Source organism: Bubalus kerabau, chromosome 3, assembly GCF_029407905.1.
Source record: "Bubalus kerabau isolate K-KA32 ecotype Philippines breed swamp buffalo chromosome 3, PCC_UOA_SB_1v2, whole genome shotgun sequence".
In the NCBI taxonomy this organism is placed as follows: Eukaryota; Metazoa; Chordata; class Mammalia; order Artiodactyla; family Bovidae; genus Bubalus; species Bubalus kerabau.
Genome location: NC_073626.1, coordinates 174434965 through 174455650, shown reverse-complemented (window position 1 = coordinate 174455650; position 20686 = coordinate 174434965). Strand labels below are relative to the sequence as shown.

Here is a 20686-nt window from a genome sequence, read left to right as displayed (position 1 = left end):
ATTTGGACTAGATTTCAGAAAAAAAATTTGAGAGTTTTATAGACAAGATGGAGAAAGGAAGGCAAATGTCAGTTCATTCAGAGATTGTTGGATAACAAATAACTGAACAAAGACTGTTGATCACCACCAACCTGCAGACAGGGCATGTGTCTTCAGTCAGGTCCTATTCAACATTTCTATCAGCAAATTGGTTAAAGACATGCTATATAATATACAAATGGCAAAGTTAAGCAGAGGCGTTAGTAGAATGAGTGACAAAATTCAGATATAAAACATTCCTGGCCCACCACTTATTCTCTCTGTGCCTCAGTTTTCTTATCTTGAAAATGGGCATAATAAAGGTTTCAGCTTCAGAGAGTTACTGGCAGGATTAAGTGAGGAAATGCATGTAAAGCTGGCAGAGAGGACTCATTAAATGCTAGCTATTAACTGTTACCATTTTCTGGTGTGCCTCGAACTGTGGGCTAAATTCACAAGACACCATTGAATGGACATAATTAATAACATTTTGGCTCACAATATAAACTGTAAAGTTTGAGATGGAGGGGACCTGCAATGATAGCAGTTCACATAAAAAGAAACCACAAAAACAGAAACCAAAACCAAGCCCAACCCCTCTGGGATTCACAAGACACAGTGCTCTGTTAACCAAGGGTATCATTCCCTTGGGTTGGGGGAGTTAACATGGGGTCATAGGTGCGATGTCCTGATGAAGGCAGGTAAGGGCATTACCCCTGAAGCCAGAATTTTGGGGCTGCCCTTTCTTACCTGTGAGACCTGGAGCCTTTCATTTCTTCCTCTAAATAATGGGGACAATAGTAATGATCTCTCAGGGATGTCATGAGTGAGCAAAGGAAAACACAAGTTGGCACATAGTAGGTGTTCAATAAATTTTAGTTCCTCTCTACTATACTATGCAGAGCTCTGCCTCTTGGAGGGCTTATAAAGCTAGGTCTAGGTGCCAACCTTGGGTCACTAGCATCTTTTTATATTTGGAATTAATGTGCTTCATTTGGGGGAATCACACTTTAAGAGAATTCATGGAAAGGTGGAATGTGGCTAGACAAGAATGATCAGCATGGTGGAAATGGGAGGTCTTGATGTGTGATAGGTAAAAATTGAAATAAATCTCAAATATTTAGCCTGGAGATGTTTTTTTTTTTTTTTCTCTTTCTCTCTCTTTTTTTCAATGTGGGGGGGATGGGGAGAAGAAAGAGACATGATAACTGTCTACACACACGGTAGGAGATGGACTCCACTGCAATCCACAAGACGGACTCACAGCCAGTGGTGGGAGTTCCAGCACAATAGATTTTGGCTTAATTTGAAAAGCCACTTTCTGATAATTAGAGCAAACCCACAGTGGAATGGGCTGCTTTACAAAATGGTGAACCCCTTTTCATTGCAGTTTGCCAAGAGAACTCTGATCTCCTCTCTTTTAATTTTTCGAATGTTCTTTGCTTTCCTTTGCTTTTCTTTTCCTTGATCCCTCTTCCATTCCTTATAGGACATTTATAACTACTTTGCCCCAGAGTTCTTTTATTCTCTTTTCTCTTTCTTCCATTTCCAAAACCCCCTTTCTCTTGTTCTCTCCACCCCCACTCCCAGCACATTGAGTTCAACAGTGGAACTGCCTCCCTGAGTTATACGTGGCCCATGGCCCAGAATGTCATCGAGATCTGGGCCAAGATGGCTGCACACACTGGCAGAGAAGGAAAGGAAAGTGAGGGGATTGCTGTGGGGGCAGAGGTACCACTGTGGTTCTCCTGTCAGGGTAGAGGGATCAGTGGAGCCTCCTGAAACTCAGGGCTTAGAGAAGCCTGACTGCCACTGAGCGCTTGCTCAGTGGGGGAGCCCAGAGCAGAGCTGCCTGTTCCTTCAATGAGGCTTTCCATGAATCCCCTGCTAGTTCCCCTTAGGCATTGCCCTCATCTGTGTGCTATGCAGCCGCCTTGTCATATCGCCAACTTCAAGAACACTCTCTCATATCAAGCAGAGCAGAGGACTGAGACAACTGGATCCCTGGGTGAACTCTCAACCTAGCACATGGCAGCAGCGGATACATCTGACAGCAGGGACAGGCCAGCCTCATCTAGAACTTTCAATTCTTTCTCTATCCTTTTATACCTTCTGGGTCCCCTTTCTTTATCCTTGCTTCATCTTCTCAATCCACTCTCTGATCCCACCTATCCAAATTCTTTCTTGCCACTTGGGGTTTATAGTTTCCTTCCCGTTCTAGAGGCCCAAGTGCAATGCGCCAGGGGGTGGCAAGGAGGGCTGACTCTCTCCCCTCCCCCAAGGGTCCCGCTACACTTCATACCATGAGCTGGGGACTGCTGGATGTTCGGGCTCTTGGGCACAGTCAGGCCACCTGGCATGGCAGTGACGATGGCTTGCTGATGTGGTGATGGGCCAGACCGAGTCTCCGACCCACTCTTCTCCCCAGGTACCACTTCCTTCCAGTCATCGGGGGTGCACTGCTGGGGCTGTTGAAGGACAGGACAGATATGATTTGCTCGTGAATTGTCTCTACCTTTCTGGATGCGTCCCCCGTTTCCGTGGAGCTTGGGAAGAAGGACATTAAGATTCAGCCAGCCCCAAGTTAGGGAGAGGCCCCTTTTCTTTCCTGGAGTACTCAACAAGGACTTTGATGCTCAGCCCACACAGATACACATCCCAATGGGGGCCACGGGATGGCCTGAGTGGTGACCTCCCTCTCTGTTCCCTGGGCCTTGGGATAGGCTTACTCACCACCGGTGAAGCAGGCTGTAGTTGTAAGATGACAGCCGAGGCATGCTGGAACCTGCGCTGAGGGGTGTGGGCCAGGCCCTCGGGATATCCGTTGTGAGCCCCAGTGTCTGGTGTGGGAGGGGGACACTGCTGAGAGCTGCCAGGCTTGTGCAGATTGGCAGTGGGGCACTGGAGAGGCAGGGTGGATGGGACTGGGCCTAGCGGCATGGCATGGGCTTCTGGGCTGGGTTGCAGGGCCAGGCTCGGAGGGACCGAGGCCAGCTGGGGATGGGATGGGGCTTGGAGCGCCGGCCGTGATGGCTGGGGCGGCTGCTGCTGCTGTGACGGCGGCTGCTGCTGCATCGCAAACTGGGGCTGCAGGTGCTTTGAGGACGGCTGGGAGAGGAGCTGGTGCGGCTGCAGCTGAGCATAGGCTGAAGAGGGAGAGGCCAGGTTAGGTGGCATGGCTTGGCCTGGTCTTCTACTGTGTCCCCCCATCTGCACCCCCTCCCACATCCATATAAAGAAGGCTCTCCAAACTCAACGTTCTTGCTTTCATCTCTTTCCTCCTTTGCCAAGAGCTTAGCCTGGCCATTGCTAGGGCCTGACTTTCTCTGTTTTTTTGCTTTCTTCCTATTCAGAAACACTGGGCCCTTGGCTGGCCCTCTAAGCCCAATGCAAAGCTCACCTCCTCTGTGAAGCCTTCTTGGATCATTCCAGCTGTTCAGAGAAACCCTGGATACTGGAGGGTGCTACATTTTATCTCTCCTCCACGCCCTGCACTTGCTTTGCTCCATGTTTGCAACAGGTGCAGCCCATCACCCAGCCCAGCTCTGTACGGATGGCTGTTAGTCACCCTCCTGGCTCTGCTCGGGCCAGGCCCTCTCCAGGGAGGGCCTGCTGCACGCATAGTCCTCAGACTCTGGCGGGAGGCAGCCTGGGCTGGACCACAGTTTCCTCCTGTTACAAGTGGGGGACCTTGGGCTAGCTGTTTAACCTCTCAAGGCCTCAGATGTCTTGTCTGAAAACCAGAAACAAAAAAAAGCTCTTGCCCAGAAAGTTGTAAGGATGAAAGAAAGAAAGAAAAGAAACAACACAAAAAAACTGTGCAAATAAAATGAGAAAAATGACATAATGTGAACAGCACAGTGCCTGGCACATGGTCACGGTCAGTCATTTAATTTGTATATTCAATAACATCATTAAAAGTGTTATTTCAGTCTTAGCTTAGGTTCTGAGTGTCCTGGGCTTACCTCTACCATAATGACGTGTATCGCAATGGATAAGAACTGTTTCTTAGCTATCTTCCCTTACTGGTCATGAACCCCTGATGATTGGAAACAATCACATATGGCTTTATCTAGAACCTCGTATGATACCTAATAGTAGATGAGGGCTGAATAAATAAATGTATTGTCATGGACTGGGGTTCAGGGGTTGCCATTTGCTCCTTGCCCTTTCTTCCGTTTTTAGCCAGGCTGGCTTGTGGAGGTGAGGATTCCTATATTTTCTCATCATCCTTCCAGTGCCCAGCTCATGCCTTATGGACAGTAGGGGTTCAGGAAATTCAGCTCAGAGATTGGGCATTCTCACTAGTGGCATCCAGGCTAGCTTAGCATGAGGGCCTCTCAGTTGGACTGGTCTTGCCTAAAAAAGCTGTCCTTGGCAGAGACTTGTATAGCTGGAGGGCCGGCAGAGAGAGGCTGTGCTGTGCAAATGCACAGAGGACCACGGCTGGAAGCTCGCAAGTGGATTTTTACAACCACAGGCTCCCAGCCAATGAGGGGAATGCCAATTCTGGGTCCTGAACTAACATGTAAAAGGATCCTGTGACACAGGTGCAAAGGAAGCAGACTGCACACACAGTTAGAGGAGGTACCTTCTTTCTTAAATTTTGTCTATACTACTCATAGGTTCCCAGCTATCTCATCACAAGCCCATGTGGAGTTTCAAGCAGAATGTCAGCAGGAATGGAAAGGAGAGGACACAAACAAGAGGTGTCAAAGAGACACAAAATGCTCCTTGGTGACCTACTGTTGGAGGCAGAGGAGGAGGGTGTATGGATGGCCCGCAGCTATAGCCTGGATGACGGTGAACAGTGGCAGAGAGAAACATGGACGGTAATGAGGTTTTGAGAGAAATGTGTGGGGCTTCAGGTGATGGTAGAGCATCCAACTGGAAATGCCAGCAGGCATTTGGTGATTATAAATTGCCCCTGACCCCAACCTGAGCCTTGTCTCCTAATTTCACCCTGAACAGCTCAAAACTTAATGATCAGGTAAAGACTGTTAATCAGGCAAACTTAGTAATCAGGGATTTTTAAGATGATCCTTGTTAAGACACCCAAGAGATACTGCAGAGGCCATGAAGTGCCTGGATAGGCTCTAGCAGTCAAAAAGATCTGCAGATGAGGGGAAGTATCACTGAAGACTCAAGTGAAACTTGTTCTCCCTTATCCCCAAACCATGAATTCCTATCCTGGGAACAGAGTCCATCTAGGGGCTGCTGGTTTGAGCCGAGAGCTGGAGATGGTACAGGTCAGAGAGGCTAAGAGGGTCAGAGGCTTGTCCTGCCACCCACTGGCTGTGTGGCCCGAGACAGGTCCTTTTCCTTCCCAGGACTTCAGGGTTTTATCTGTGAGACAAGAGGTTTGGGCTAGATGATCATACAGTCTGATGGGGGCAGGGTGGCTATCATAGGAAAAGAGTTTAAAATTCAGGATTTATAATGTGGAAAAAGGAAGTTTAGAGAAGGTTCTAGATCTATAGTGCATAAAGAGTACAGTTAGGCACAGTACACATGTGTTCACCAAGATTGGGAGAAGCAACTGTTGGCCTCCCAGCCCTCCATCCCTGGACCTCCTCTCTGTCCCACTCTCCCCAACCCTGTGCTGCTTGTGGAAGGCCATTGTTTCAGGACAAATGATGCTAGCATATGCCGAGGCTGGAAACAAAGCTCATGAAAGCTTAGAGAAGTTCATAGATCAAAGACTGCAGGATATTTTGGGGTAGGGGGAATGTACGTCCTTAAACTTTCAAGATTAATAAAAGCAAAGACCATGATTTAACTCCAGCATTGTGCTGAGTCAAATTCCTTTTATTTAAAGCGTTGTAGTAAATTTCTAATTGGTCTTTCTGATTCTAGTTTCTTCTCTCTATAATCTGACTTGTGGATAGATCACAAATTAATCTTCCTAGGGCACAGATCTGATCCCTGATTAAAAGCCATCAGGGACTCTCCTCTGTCTGTGGTTGTCTAAGGACCCTGGTGTTCAAGATCTTCTTACAACATAAAATAACCTTTCAATATTATTTCTTTGATCCAAGCAATCTTTACTGTTCACTGCGCCCTGTACAGAAGTTTGTACCCTGTCTCACACTGTCTAGAGTGCCATAAATCAAATCCTCACAACCTCCCTTTCCTGCCACTTACCAGCAGTGGGAGGCTGGACAATCACTGGACCTCTCTGGACCTCTGGCTCGTCATCTTTAGAGTGGGGGTCACGATGATATCTACACTCACAGTTATTTCAGTGAATGACTTATCTGCTTTGATAGACAGAATTTAGGATTGTTTCCTCCAAAGTGCCTAGAATTTAGCAGATGCTCAGTGCGGCTGTATGAATGAATGACAGCAAGGTGGAACTCCAGCTTGTTTGTGCCACAGAACTCTTCCCCTTCAGAGCTCAGATAGGCATGAGTTGGGGATAACCCTATAGGCCATTTTGGTTTTATCAGCACTCTGGTTTACTGAAGACCTTCCTCCTCTGTAACCTCTGCTCACCGCCTGCCTGCCCTTACCTTCATCCACCCTAACTGCTCTGCTCACTGTCTGTACAGCATTCCTCTTCACTGTGCCCTTCTGGCTTCAACTTCAGCGCTTCCATTTTCTGGAATGCCCTCCTTCTGCTTCAGTGATCTCAGTAAGGCATAAGCTTCTTTGGCCCAGGCTCAGCTCATGTTCTCTCTCTTTGCCTTGACCCTCAGTTACGGGTTTTCCCTCGGAAGTCCTGAATGCTCTTGCTTTTACTGCTGATTTCTTTGATTCATTTGTGATTTAACATGTGCTATCTTCTAGACGTATTTCATCAATGTTTAAAAATTCTTATCCCCCACCACCATTTTAACATCTTTTGAATTAGGCTGCATATTACAGTTGATGATGCTGGTTTAATTGGTAGTGCTTTTCTTAGAGGCAAAAACATGGTGCATTTTACAGTCAGTGATATCTTAAACTTGAATACTTTTTATGCTTTTGTGTGTTTATTTCCTGTCTATCTGCCCAGATTATATGCTTTTTGAGTCAAAGTTTTATGTTTCTTTTTTTTTTTCAACTTTAGAGATGTGCTTTAGTTGAACTAATGTTCAATGTTTCTTTTCCCTTCCACACTGTCCAGCACAATAATCTACATGTCCGTAGATGCTCAGCAACTATCTGCTGTCGATCATAGTGAGGTCAGTGGGGTGGTTGACGATGGGCACTTCCCACTGAAGCCACCATACCAGAGGCGGCTGCACCCCTCTTCTCTATAGCTCAGATGGGGCATGTCAGTTTTTGAAATATTAATGCACAGAAATCTCTCTGGGCCTTTATTTCCTCCTACAGTCCAGGGGCTTCATTTTTTGCTTGGAGCTCTTTTGGCTGCCCCCATCCCCCACTGCTAGAAGGCTCACTGCTTCTAGGGAACAAAAGCTTGGTTCCGTGGGACCTCAGCCATGGCTCTGGAAGGCCTCGTCAGCCCTTTCTGTTATGGAACAGAGGAGGGGCAGGCCTAGGGCCTCCCCACATTAGGGCCCAGCTCAGTGGAGAGACTCTAGGCCAGCTCTTCTTTCCCGTCTGGTGCTTTAACCTTGACAGCCGCCTTAGAATCTGAAGAGACCAATTCACCGTTCCCCTAAATGGTTGGTTGTTAGCAGCAAGAGGATTAAGGGCCCCTGTGCAGGAGGGCTGGCTGTGAGGGTTTACCGACACGCCCCCTTTGCTGCATGCACTGCCAGAACTTGTGACCAGTAATGGATCTCAATTGATCCTAAGTCTTCCTGGATGCAGGAAAAAGTTCAGTGTTCAGAAGTGCTGGGATTCTTGTCTCAAAACACATGGGAGCAGTGAGCATCCCAGATGTAGGTTGGAGGTTTGCTCAATACATTTTTCTCTGAGCTGCAATACTTGACTAGAGTTTGGAATTACCTGGACTACCAGTGAGGGGAGGGTGCTTGTGAGAGAGGAATGGCATAACTTTCTACTACCTACTACTCTTTAGGGCTTAGAGAGTTAAATGAAGAGATACTTTCAGCTATTCGTTCACGCGACAAAAATCACAGCAACGACTACAGAGCAAGTGCTGTGTTTGGTGCTGGCCAAAACCTGGTCCCTAGAATAGGTTTAGTGGAATACAGTTTAGCAAGAGAGAGTTGGTAAACAGATACCCTCAGCATCACTTGGTAAATATTAACGACAGGAGACAAGCACACACTACTGAGAACACAGAAAAAGAGATTCAGCTTGGAAAGGAAAGCAGAGAAGGCTTCCTGGAGGAAGTGAGTATTTAGCATGATTCAGAGTTCTGAAGATGATGAAAGGAAGAGCACGTGGGAAGACCTGAGGCCTTAAATACCATGGTGCTTTCAGGGACCTACAGGGCACCCTGTGCAGCTGAACCCCTGGTGACTGGTGTGAGAACAGCCAGAGAGGAGGCAGTTTGCCGGGGGGTGGGGGGGTCTAAATGATGCCAGCACCCTTCAGAGCTTGCTCATCTCCAAAGATACCTCACGTGATCAGGCCTCAGGGAGTGACTGAGATTGAGGTTGACTCTGGAGGTCAGAGTCCCACATACACATAACTAGACAAGGAAGCTCCTTTTAGGAAAATCTGAAGAAATAGGCACACGGATTTTCTGAGATGCAGTCCTGCCAGGCTGAGGCCTAGGAGGAATGTGAGAGGGGAAATGGAGATGAGGGAGTCTCCCTGGCAGAGGAAACAAGTGGGTTGCCCACCTCTGGGACATGCTGTGGTGGGCTGTCTATGCCCTAATATCTTTAGACCTGCCCTGCAGCTACCTGGCAAAACCACCAGACACCCTGTGTAGGCAGGATTCCTTGTAGGACAGCTTGCAGCATTAGAAAGGAAACTACCCACCCTTGGTAGAGGGATGAAAATACAGCAGAAGTGGCTAATGGCATGGATTTTAGAGACAGATCTGGTTTGAATCTTGGTTCTGCCACCTACAGGCTGTGCAACTGAAGGCAAATTGTTTAACCTCTCCGAATCTTGATTTCCTCTTCTACAGTGATACGTCACAGAGCAGTCTGTTAGTATCAAATGGAAGATTATGTTTCAACCACAAAGAGGAGAGGTTCACTGCCTTTGTTCATGCTGAGAAGATGCACAATACACGGTAGGTATTCTTAAAATACTACCTGCTATGTATATATTGCTTTGAACTTCTCAAAGCATTCTTATAATCTGAGTCTCATTTACTCCTTACAAGCAGGCTCTGAGGCGAATGGGCAGTGTTCCCATGTTACGAGCAAGGGGAGTTGTTTCCAGGAGACTCCTACAATGCAGCAGATTCAGGGAAAATTGACTTCATTTGACACATGAGGCAGGGTGTCTTGGATCTCATAAACGCTTGAAAAATGCTGACGGGTGAGTGAAGGGCGCAGTCAGCAAGTGCAAATTAAGATGGCAGGCTTTCAAGGGTTAGTTGGAGGCTGTTGAGAACTTTGGAGGTAATCTTGGATGGATGAGGAAGGGGGAGTGTGATGCCAGGAGGAGAGGTGGAAGGTCTGCACAGGTCACGTTGGTCACAAAGGGGTTGGGGTTGGGGGAGGAGAGGTGGAGGATCTGTGTGGGGAAGCCCTGAGCAATTACAGTGGTTCTGGGGTCTTGAAGGCCCCTACCCAGAGTCAGAGGCAGTGGTCAGAAGTCATTAACATGCTAATTATTGAATCCCTCCTGTGACCCGATGAAGCAGGAAATAAAAGACGCAGTGAAGGTTTCTAAACAAGCAAGGAGCAAGTCTCTGAGGAAGGTGACTCTGGCAAGTATGGGAGGAGGGTCTGGCGGTCAGTTAAACCTCATCTGGTCAGCGGGCCTTAAGCAAACCTGGGAGCTGACACAGAAAATATGGTCAGAACATGGTGAGAAAGTGGGTGGTGATGGAGGGTGGGAATAAGGAGTGAAAGGGAGTGAGTATCCACTGTGAGCCTGCTCAGTGCTGGACACATCGCATCTCATCCATCTTTATAGCATGTGGTAAAAATAACCATCTTAGTCTTATAAACAAAGAAATCAAGGTTTACAGAGATGAAGTAACTGGATGCTGGTCACAGAACCAGTAAGTGATGAGGCTGGGGTCTGAAACCAGGTCTCACAGTGAAGCCTATGCTTTTCCCATTCTAACACTCCTGCCTCCCTGAAGGGAAATGAATCAAAACCGTCCTGAGATTGTAAGCCTGGGTCCAGGAATACCTGATGACTGCGGACAGTGGCCAGGAATGGGGAAAGGGGGATCCTTTCTGAAGAGGGAGACTTCCAGCTTTGGGGGTTGATGTATGAATCTCCAAATTTTAAAAATGTGTATGCAGGTGGGGTGACATCCTCGTGGGAGGATCCCATAGACAGCTGGAAATCGCTGGGGGCGGGGGTGGGGGGGGCAGAGTTGGATGTGTACTGAGGAGTCATCTGTGGACCGTGGGGGCAGGCATCTGAAATGTAAAAAAAGGCAAGGTCCGCTAGAAGAGAGGTGTCAGAGTCAAACACGACAGGGGATGGATGGACTGAGCGTTTTGGGAGTCCCACAGCTAATGGCGGTGGGGCCGGGGAGGAGCAAGGAGCTGCAGGGCCCACCTATGTGCACAGATGGTCCCAGGCCCACGTGGGCACTCTGGGCATAGATGCCTCCCGGTGCCAGCTGAGATAATCCCCTTCACTTCTGTTCTGGAAACATACTCAGTTTTCAAGGCGCGACTCAAATTTCCATAGCCCCTCTTAGATTTTACACTTGTTCAACTCTAATGCCCATATGGTTGGCATCGTGTTTGGCACATAATAGGTGCTAAATGAGTATTTGTGGAGCTGAATTGAACAATTAATGAGGGAAAGCTATATGGAGATGGTAACTAATTATTTTTTTCTGAGCCATACCTTCTTCATTTGTGAGATGAATAATTACTGCTAGGAGTAAATGAGATATGTAGGTTAGGCGTTTAGTCCAGTGCCTGGAACATGGTTGTTCATTATTGGTTGGTAATTATTATTACTGGCAGCAACCATGGATGTAACGTAAGAGGAGCTTAGGGGGAAAGAGTTGGGGAAAGAAGGAACTCCCGACAGTTCCAAGGCACACAGTCTGCCTCTCCCCTTTCTCTCTCTCTCACACACACGCACACCCATGGTGAGAAATGTTCAGCAAATATAAAACTTCTCTGCTGATATCTGCTGGCTTCTCCCAACCCTGACCTAATACAAGGAGGAGATGGTTAGTAATCTCAATCTGGTCCTACAGTGGGTAACTGAAATGATCGTCATAATTGGTTGCCTGATTTTAACATTAAAATTGTTGGAGCTAGAAAACAGGACTTCATGTAATGTTTTGGTTTTTACTGAACTTTCTCAGCAAAAGTGTTTCTACCCCGCAGTTTGGCAGGTGCTTTGGGAGGGAAATATGGTACCCAAGGGTCCTAGAATCAGCACGCGTCACATTGTCCAGCTTCTCACAGACAGAATCCCCGCTCCCTGACACAAAACCCTCTCTGTGGTAAAAACAAAGCCACTGTGTGGCAGGCCTTCCCAACAGTGAATTCTCTCTCCTTCCAGAGACCTGAGGAGGGACGAAGAGACAGAACAAAGACCCGGCATCTGGAGCACAATTGTGTGAAAAGCGCCCAGGATTTTCAGTGACTGGACGGCTCTCTTTTATGACAGCATCTCCCTCCTGGTCAGCCACTTTCTTCTCACCTTTGGGCCTGCGTGTACGTCTAGGGGCCTTGAGTGGAGCCACTAGAATGAGGACTCCAAGAACCAAGCCTTTTATCAGGAGCTGTGACCCAGCTCCCCCTGGTCTCCTCTGGAGGCCAGACCTATGGAGACCCTTCTTCTGCCCTCCTGGTTCAGTCTTTCCATCACACTGCGAGGCCCAACCTCTCTGCTCTGCTCTCCGCCCCCTCCCACCAACCCAGCCCCTTGCCGGCATAAGGGACCTTTTCTATTTGCAGAGCCTAAAGAAGCCCGTTGCCAAGGTGACAGGAGCAGGAACAGCAGGGAGCTTGCCATGGGGGGAGGGGCTTTGCCCCCAAACAGCTGTCAGTGGGAGCAGTCCCAGCTGGGACTGCAGCATTTGCCTGCTGGGGAGGGAATGGCCCCCAGAGAACACATTCCTCTCTGCTCTCCCCCCCACCCCCACCACTGCCCCCCATCACAAGTCTCCACTGGTTACTTTCCCTGGGGGCAACCAGCCAGCCAGCTCAAAAAATGCTTCAAAAACAAACAAAAACCTGCCACTCCGCTCCCCAGTCCCTCTCTCTCAGTCTCTCTCTCTCTCTCTCTCTCTCTCTCTCTCTCTCTCTCTCTCTCACACACACACACACACACACACACACACACACGCATGCACACACACTCTGATCATTCACAGTGTGTTGGCTGGGCAGGAGGCCAGAAGTTACCTCCTGCCTGGGGAACAGTGGCGGCCCAGGGCAGGTGCTGTTCCTGGCCACTCCCTCCCCACCCCCATCAGGTCAGGAGAATTATTTCAGACTCTTTTTTTGTTCTAGAGGCCCTGAAAGGATCTGTTAGCATCTTAAGCCTCCCTGCTGCCTTCCATTCGGGCTGTTGAGGGTGGGGAGTAGAACCACGGAGAGGAAGGGGTGGGAGGGGAAGGGAAGAACAGGGAGGGACAGTGGGAGGCAGGAACAATGCAAAGCCTACTGATTCCTGTCACTGGGGAGAGAGTCTTTGTGGTCTGCAACTCACAGCGGCTCCACAGAGAGTTCTTGTACTGCCTATAGCCACATACTGTTAGTCTTAGGCCACAGCTGGGGCCCTGGGCCTCGGTCTGTAACTCATTGGCCTTCCCTTTTATCAGGCTCAAGAGAAGAGAGCCCTCTGCTAGACTCTGTAAAACCCAGAACAATCTGAGAACCACGAGGCTCTTTGAACTTTGGGTCAGGAATAAGAAAGGCCTAGGAAGCCCCAAAAGAGCTGAAAGAGGCAAACATGGCTTGATGATTAAGAGCGCACTGTCTGACTCAGCCAGACGTGGAGTCGGTTTCCAGTTCTGCCACGTAATAGTGATGTGACCTTGAGTGATATTTATAGTAATTTCTTGGGTAACCACTCTGAACTTCGGTTTTCTCATCTGTAAAATGGATGAAAATATCTACGGGGGTTCTTCTGAAAAGCAGAAGAGGTGGGGTACATAAAAAAGCCCAGCGTATTGTCTAATACACATCAGAGGTTTTTATCAGTGCTGGTCCCCTTTGTGTTCAGTTTTCTTGAGGCCCCAGGGTTGCCTAGGAGCCTTAGGAGGAAACCTAAGAACTAGTCTTTCCATTGAAGGGTCCTTAGAATCTGGAGGCTGGGCGCTGGCTTAGATCTAGGCAGGGGTTACATTTTGACCTGGGTAGAAACGGGATTCTCAGGAAGTCTTCAAATGCAGATGTTGCTCTATGGTTTGTAGGTTGCGTGAGGAGGTAGGAGAAATGTTAATTTGGGGTCCTTGCTTTAGTCTCAGCTGATATCAGCTCATTTTAAGACATCCCACCTCCCCCCACCCAGACTTTACCCTCTGAGCCTCAGTTTCTTTCTCCATAAAAGGAAGAAGCTGGACTAGTCTCTGGAGAAAGCAATGCCAGACAGGAAGAAAGGCCCAGAGTCACAGGGTGGTTAGGCTTCTGAAGAGAGCGGCCTGCCTCAGCTCAGAGGGTCCGCGGGAGGCAGAGACCACCTCTGTCCTTGAAGCCTCCAGAGGGTGAATAAAGGACTTGAATTCAGGCTCTTCGCGGTTCACATCACAAGGCTCTACCTATGCCTCTGTCATCTGTCTAGAATATCTTCCCCTTTGTTGGGGAAACAACTCCTGCTTCAATATCCAGTGCCATTTCCTTGGGGGGCAGCATCTCTGATCCATCCTGCCTGGCACAGAGGTGTCCATCTGGGCCCCCCCGTACCTCATACTTAGTCCTACAATGGCAATTATGAAATTGAATGGATTTGCTTAAAAATCTACCTCCCTCCTTTTGATTGCACCCTCCTTTAGGTGAGAAATCACATTTTGATCATTGTGGTTAATCTAGTAACAAGCACAAAGTAGGCTCTCAAGAAAAATAAAAACGCAGGTTAGACTGGATGGTAAAATGGTCTGGGTGAGGACGGAGTGGGAGTCATTATTTCAGGGATGTGACCAGGGTGACTCTATCTTTAATGCAAGGTCACATGGTCCATCACTACATTTCTGTGCTATAAGAGCTTGGTCTTCTTCCCGAGACTGATTAGTCTGGCTTCCAGGGCTGTTGGCAGATTTCCTCATTAAAGATTGCCTTCAGTAGGCAGCGCTGGGAGAATCTTAGCAGCGGGGAGAATCTAGCCCTAGGGAATACTGATTCATCCTGTTCATATAATTTGCCTCCTAAGTAATCTGCTGGATTATTACTTTTATAATCTGCAAGGTTTATTCTTGAGTACCACTCTTACTGGCAAACCTTTCTTGGCTCCTCTCCCCCAGGCTAGATGGTGCCTCTGTGATCCTCCAGGGCTCAGAGCTAACATCTACGACAGGCTGTACTCATCTGTATCTCCAGACCCTGCCCACCTGGGAGGCAGGGCCCATGTCTTATTTATCTCGGCACCCCCGGAACTGGCAACATAACCAACGCATATTAGTCAACAAATGTCTGTTGAGTGATGAGAAAATAAACTTCTCACTTCCTCAGCTCCCTGTGTGGTTCTTACATGCCTCTGGCTAGCCCCTATCCTTTTTTTGCTGACTCTTAGAGAATTTCAAAATACTGTAACTGCCAAACCTCCACTGCCTAGGTGAAGAGCTATGATTTGGTACCCTGAGAATCATGGTACCCATTGTGAAGAAGGTCTTATTTGGGATTGCCCTGGCGGTCCAGTGGTTAAAACTCTGTGCTCCCACTACAGGGGGCATGGGTTTGATCCCTGGATGGGGAACTAAGATCCCACATGACACATGGTGTGGCCAAATAAAAGAAAATTAAATGATGGACCATTTATATGAACAAGGTTCTCCTCTTAAAAAAAAAGAAAAAGAAGGTCCCATTTATTTCCACTAACATGGCTTCCTTCTTTAAAGCTGGACAAGAAGCATGAAACAGAATCTGGAGCTGAAGAACATCTCAAGACTGTAGAAGGGGAAAGAGAGACCCACGGCTGACATCTTATCTTGCCCATGGGAAATAGGAGAGTGTGAAAGTTTCCCCCTGACCCATCGTCCTTCTGAGTTTTCTGGGATAGGATCCTTCCTCCTGGAGTGCTTACCTGGTGCAATGAGCGGGTGGGTAGCCACGGTGGGCACCATCCGGCTGAGCCCAGCCCGGCCCTCCAAGCTCCCAGGCACACTGCCGTTGCTGTCTCCTCTCTTGAGTGGCTCTGTCACACTGTCGGTTGTGCCAGACTTGGCACCTGCAGGGGAACCCTGAGCAGTGTTTCTGCCCTGTGATGGGGTAGGCAGAGGCTGGCTACCACCTGGCGTGGGCTTCAGGGCCAAGCTGGTCAGGACAGGCTGGGTGGGGGTAGGGCCCGAGGCTGCTGCAGCTGGTGTCTGCTGTGATCGGAGGGTCAAGTTCTGTACCTGGAAAAGAGGGGTCTGTAGGAGTCCAGAGAATGTGGGTGTGAACAATGCCGACACATAGTTCAGACAGGGAAGGAGTTAGGGATGGATCCAGGAGTGCTGAACGTGCGAGTTGTTAGATCGGAAAGAAAGCGAGAGAGACGAGACAAGGGGCTGAAGGAGAAACCAGGAGCAGAGTTTCTAAAGGGGACAGACAGAGTGCTGGTCATTGGATTCATCTGCAGAAGAAACTAAATTCTGAGCAGGGATGTCTGCCTTGGCTGGGGCAGGCGGGGGCAGGGAGGCCGGGGCAGCTTCTCCCTCCTGTTACCTCCCCTCCTCCCCCAATCTATCAGGATGGGCTGCGTACCACTTAGAATCATGGCAGGGCATGGGGCTTCCCACACTGGGAAAGGCCTGGGCAAAAGTGAAAGTCTCCCAGGTGAAGGATTATCCTGTCCTGAGGATTGGGTTTACACATCAGGACCGGCAAGCTGACTCAAGTTGGTCCCTGGCACCCTCTGCTGGACACACGGAGGCTGTGCCAGACTTGCGTCTGACCCCCATCCCTTAGATGGGGCTGGTTCCTCCCCACCACCCACAGAATCTTTACAGCCACAGCTGTGTCTGCGTGCTCCCAGCAGGAGGAAGGGACCCAGGACTCATCCTTGCTCCCTCTTGCATGCTGTTTTTCCTGATTCCTAGAGCTGCTAGCATGTGTCATCAGAGTGGAATTTTCCTCTTGAAAAGCAATGATAGCAGAGCTCATCCTGGGGAGGGTATAAGGTAGTGGGGCCACCGGCTCTGGCAATCACACTTGCTCCTGCCCTGTGGTCGGGGCCTGAAGCAGGGTCCAGAGTGGCTGAGGCCTTCTCAGCGAGGAATCAAGGAGTGAGTCTAGGGGTAATGGGACACCGTCTCCCACCTGCTTTCCTGGAGCACCCCAAGACGTCCAAAGCTCCTCCAGGGCTCGGGCCCAGACCCAGCATCAGTGCCCCCTTGGCAGGGGTCCCCACCCCCCTGCCCGCCCACAAGCATGGAATCCTCACCTGGGCAGGGGTGGGGGGCCGGGCGGGGGAGCCAGTGCCGAGCTCAGGCTGCACGGTAGCGACGGTGGCCGTGGGCGTGAAGATGAGCTGAGGGGACAAAGGAACAGTGCCGCCTAGGCTCCTAGCTACCTGCACCAGGTTACCTGGCTGGGCCTGGAATCACAGGAAACGAGGCGCCTTTTACCTGCCCAATGTGGGCTCAGCCACAGGACACGACAGCTCAGCCAGGGAGCAGACGGGGTTGGGGGGAGGAAGCGGGGGACGTGGGAGAGGGAGAGAGTCCAGAGGTGCCTCCTGAAAATCTCAAGAGGGCCCTCAAGTCCTGATCCAGGCCGGGCAGGGAAGGGCCAGGGCTAGGGGGCTGCCCTGGGGCTGCACCAAGTCAGGTGTACTTCAGAAGCCTCTGCCAAGAGCTCACCCCAGAGAAGGGACCAATAATGATGGCCGGACACCCTCAAGTCCCTCTCTGCAGCATCCTGGGGAGCAGAGCCCCTGGGCTGAGACAGATGCCCTGGAACTATGTTCTAAATCTCACCTGCAAGTTCTGTGGCAGTCTGGATGGGAGGGGAGTTTGGGGGAGAATGGATACATGTGTATGTATGACTGAGTCCCTTCGCTGTTCACCTGAAACCATCACAACATTGTCTGTTAATCAGCTATACCCCAATACAAGATAAAAAATTAAAAAAAAAAATCTAATCTGCTCTGGACTCTAGGTGTGGGTCAGAATAGGACCTTCTGCCAGAAGCGATCAGATTAGATTCTTTTGCCCATTTCTTAGTCAAATTTAGATTAGGCTGTGTGTGTGTGTGTGTGTGTGTGTTTATACATGCATGAGCAGAGACAACAGTGCTAGAGGAACCAAGAGGAACCAGGTTGTACTTGTGTCTACATCTCCTTGCATGGCGTGCAGGGACTGAGGGTCTCTGTGCGACACTCCCACCCTTGTGAGTCCAGCTCTGGACATGTACATGACAGCATATCTGCTCCTCTGAGTGAGGGCACCCCGTTCTGGGGGGAGAGGTGGCCAGGCTCCAGGGCTCCAGCGGGAGCAATTGAGCCAGAGAAGGGATGGGGTGAACTGAAGACAGAGCAGGTGTGGGTGGTGTCACGTGGGCTGCCTGGCTCCCTGGAGAAGTGGAAGTCTGGTCCCCATGGGTGTCTGAGGCTATTCCCCAGGAATGGAGCTGCACCTCAGTGAGTTCAGAGTCAAGAACTGACGTGCTGGAGCAGAACCAGAAAAGTTCCCAGTGTCAAGCTCTGGCCACAAAAACTAAGCGAGGGCTGGGGCCGTACAGCCTTCAGGATGGTATGTCAAGGAGCTGGAGGGAGAACAATTCAGAGCAGGGCTGGGAGAACCGGACTCAGAGTGGGCTGAGCCCAATCTAGACCTAGACCTGCCTGCTTCCTTGGGGGAACAAATGCTGCTGCTTTCCTGGGAAAGTCTGCTTCATTTTAGGAACCCCTCAGCTTCTTATGGGCCTCTGTACTTCTTAGGGACAGGTGTCAAGGCGGGACTCTAGGTATGTGTGTGGAGGGCTGATACCGTCCTGAGTACATCTGGCCCGAGCAAGCCCACCTGATGAATGCTTGACCGGGCGGCCCTGATGGGAATGGAGGCCCGGCTGGGAATGCAGTGGTGGCAACACACTTCCTGGAGCTGGCGGCGCCTTCACCACCGGGGCGGGATGCACTTTTGGTCCTGAACTGCTGCTGCTGCTAAGTCGCTTCAGTCGTGTCCGACTCTATGCGACCCCAGAGACAGCCGCCCACCAGGCTCCCCTGTCCCTGGGATTCTCCAGGCAAGAACACTGGAGTGGGTCGCCATTTCCTTCTCCAATGCATGAAAGTGAAAAGTGAAAGTGAAGTCGCTCAGTCGTGTCCGACTCTTAGCGACCCCATGGACTGCACCCTACCAGGCTCCTCCATCCATGGGATTTTCCAGGCAAGAGTACTGGAGTGGGGTGCCATTGCCTTCTCCGTGGCCCCGAACTAGTGGTGGCCAATCCCTGCAGGATAGTCCCAGCGGACTAAGACCCGACTTCTGTGGGGTATCGGATGTTCGTGCACTTGCTTGTCTTACGTGTCTGAGGGGACAGACCACCTGGGCATAGACCCTTGCGTTCCCTACCGTAACTAATTTTAGGGAGTGGTTTCTGATAAGAGGAGGATAATTCTGTTTCACTCTCAGAGGGAAAGGAAAGGAGGCACCACGGGTAACTTAATTTTGGCCTGGAACCCTACCTTTCTTTGAGTCATGGAGCCACTATCAAGCTCCCGTCCGCCTTCCAGGCCGCCTTCTTTATGCCACCCCTGCTTTCCTACCAACTGTCCGCCTGGTGCTTCTTCCCCACCCTTCTCTAATTGCCACCCTTCTTTAATAGCCCAGCTCCCAACTTCTCTGCCTCTGTCCTCCTGGCTTACCTGAGCCATGGCCCAGGATGGGGACTCACCATCTGTGCCCGGAGATACATCTGTGCTTGGCTTGCAGTCAGGGCTGGAGAAGACGTGTTGCCCAGAAGCACGGCCTGCTGGGTGATGCCTGAGGCTGCTGCCGAGTTGACGCTCTGAGCCCGGTTGATGAGCTGGGCTGCTGCTGGGGAGGCTGCCAGGTTGATCTGGGGAGAGAGACGTGTGCAGTAGGAAACGGGTGCTTCTGTGGCTTAACTGCACCCCTTCATCCACTTCTTTCTCTCCACCTCCTCTGTTCCTTGGTGGACTCAGCCTTCTTTAGGACCAGCTCTGATTCTTGGGTCCTGTTTCTCCCCCCAGCACTGCTGCGTCTCTGGCCTGTGTGCAGTGCTGTCCGAAGGACCCCATGGGAAGAGGGCTGAGCCGTGAGCCAGGAGCCCTGACATTGTAAAGATGACAGGGAGTTACTAACAGAAATTAGAAAGTGGTGCACATATTTTTTTTCTGGAGAGAGTAATGGATTCCAGCCATGATTCTACATGACTGAGGATTCACCACCGTTGCATCTGGAGGCTCATGAGCATTTTGGTCAAAGAGGAAGGAAGTGGTCCTAGAACCGTGGGCTTGGCCTGCTGCTCCGCACCCTACTCACCGAGGATGACTGGGCAGGGGCCTGTGCGGACACACCGCTGCCGGAAGTGCTCCCTTGTCTGTTGGCCACCAGGCTTGCCTGGGAAAGAAGAATCCTTGTCACCGAGGCCCAGACCTCCTCCAGCCAGGCCCTCGGCCCTCGCCCACCATGGGGTGCACTGCAGGGCAGTGATGAGGAGTCATGTCCTTACTCTGGCTCATCGACAGGCCCTCAAGCAAGTGCCTCGGCTTCCTCTTTTATACAGTGGGGACTGCTTGCAGGATTGCCGAAAGGCTTACACGAGGCCGAGCATTTACACAGAAGCACTCCAACTGTCAGCAAGGACCATCACCCATGCTTCCAGCTTTCTTCAGCCCCTCACCCCGGCCCCCTCTATTATACCCACCTCATAGGCTCCCACGTGGCGAGCCGGGCACAGACTGTCTGGAATGTCCAGCCTGTGCCCTCCCCTTGGCCAGCTTCCTCTCATCCTTCAGTTCCTCCAGCAGACATTCATTCATTCGCTCAATGTTCCTCTGGCAGACATTCATTCCTTCATTCATTCACCGTTCCTCCAGCAGACATTCATTCATTCATTCACCGTTCCTCCAGCAGATAGGCCCCCACCCACCCCCGGACTAAGGTGGGCCTCCTTGTTACTCTTCTCTTTGGGAGAGCTTGTCAGCACTCTGGTATTTAACTATTTTGCTTTCTTGTCTATTTGGGTTTCTGTCTACTTGCTGTCTCCCCACCACAAGCTCCAGGAGGACAGCATCCATGGTGCACCCGGGGCTGACATGACCTCTGGCATATGGTAGGTGCATAAGCATTCTGTTGACTGGATGACTGAGCTCTTCTCAGCCACTGAGGGCAGACAGGTGGGCTGCATGGGTGACGGCCTTCTCCTGTGGACGCCTTCTCGCACCCTCAGTCCCCTCCCTGAGGTGTGGTGTTGTGGTGAGGCAGGCAGCCGGCAGTCCCTCCTTGAGCAAGGCCAGCTCTGCTCGAGAGCTCTGTGGACCCCAGGGGAGGTCTGAGCCTCCCAGAGCCTCTCGCCTCACCTGCTGAAGG

The 20686-nt window shown here is 50.4% G+C and overlaps 1 protein-coding gene across 2 annotated transcripts in view; it reads right to left on the bottom strand.

Annotated features, from left to right (window-relative positions):
• PHC2 (polyhomeotic homolog 2) overlaps window positions 1-20686 on the bottom strand; it is a 120039-nt gene that overhangs the window by 25124 nt on the left and 74229 nt on the right. Inside the window, exons 4-9 of one of the 2 annotated variants that reach the window (XM_055573757.1) lie at window positions 19637-19714; window positions 19026-19190; window positions 16573-16725; window positions 15232-15544; window positions 2752-3164; window positions 2321-2486 (exon numbers count right to left, since the gene is read on the bottom strand). In XM_055573757.1, the coding sequence (XP_055429732.1) occupies window positions 2321-2486; window positions 2752-3164; window positions 15232-15544; window positions 16573-16725; window positions 19026-19190; window positions 19637-19714 (1288 nt within the window). The remainder of the gene's footprint in view (window positions 1-2320; window positions 2487-2751; window positions 3165-15231; window positions 15545-16572; window positions 16726-19025; window positions 19191-19636; window positions 19715-20686) is intronic. The other variant, XM_055573758.1, reaches the window with a different exon arrangement.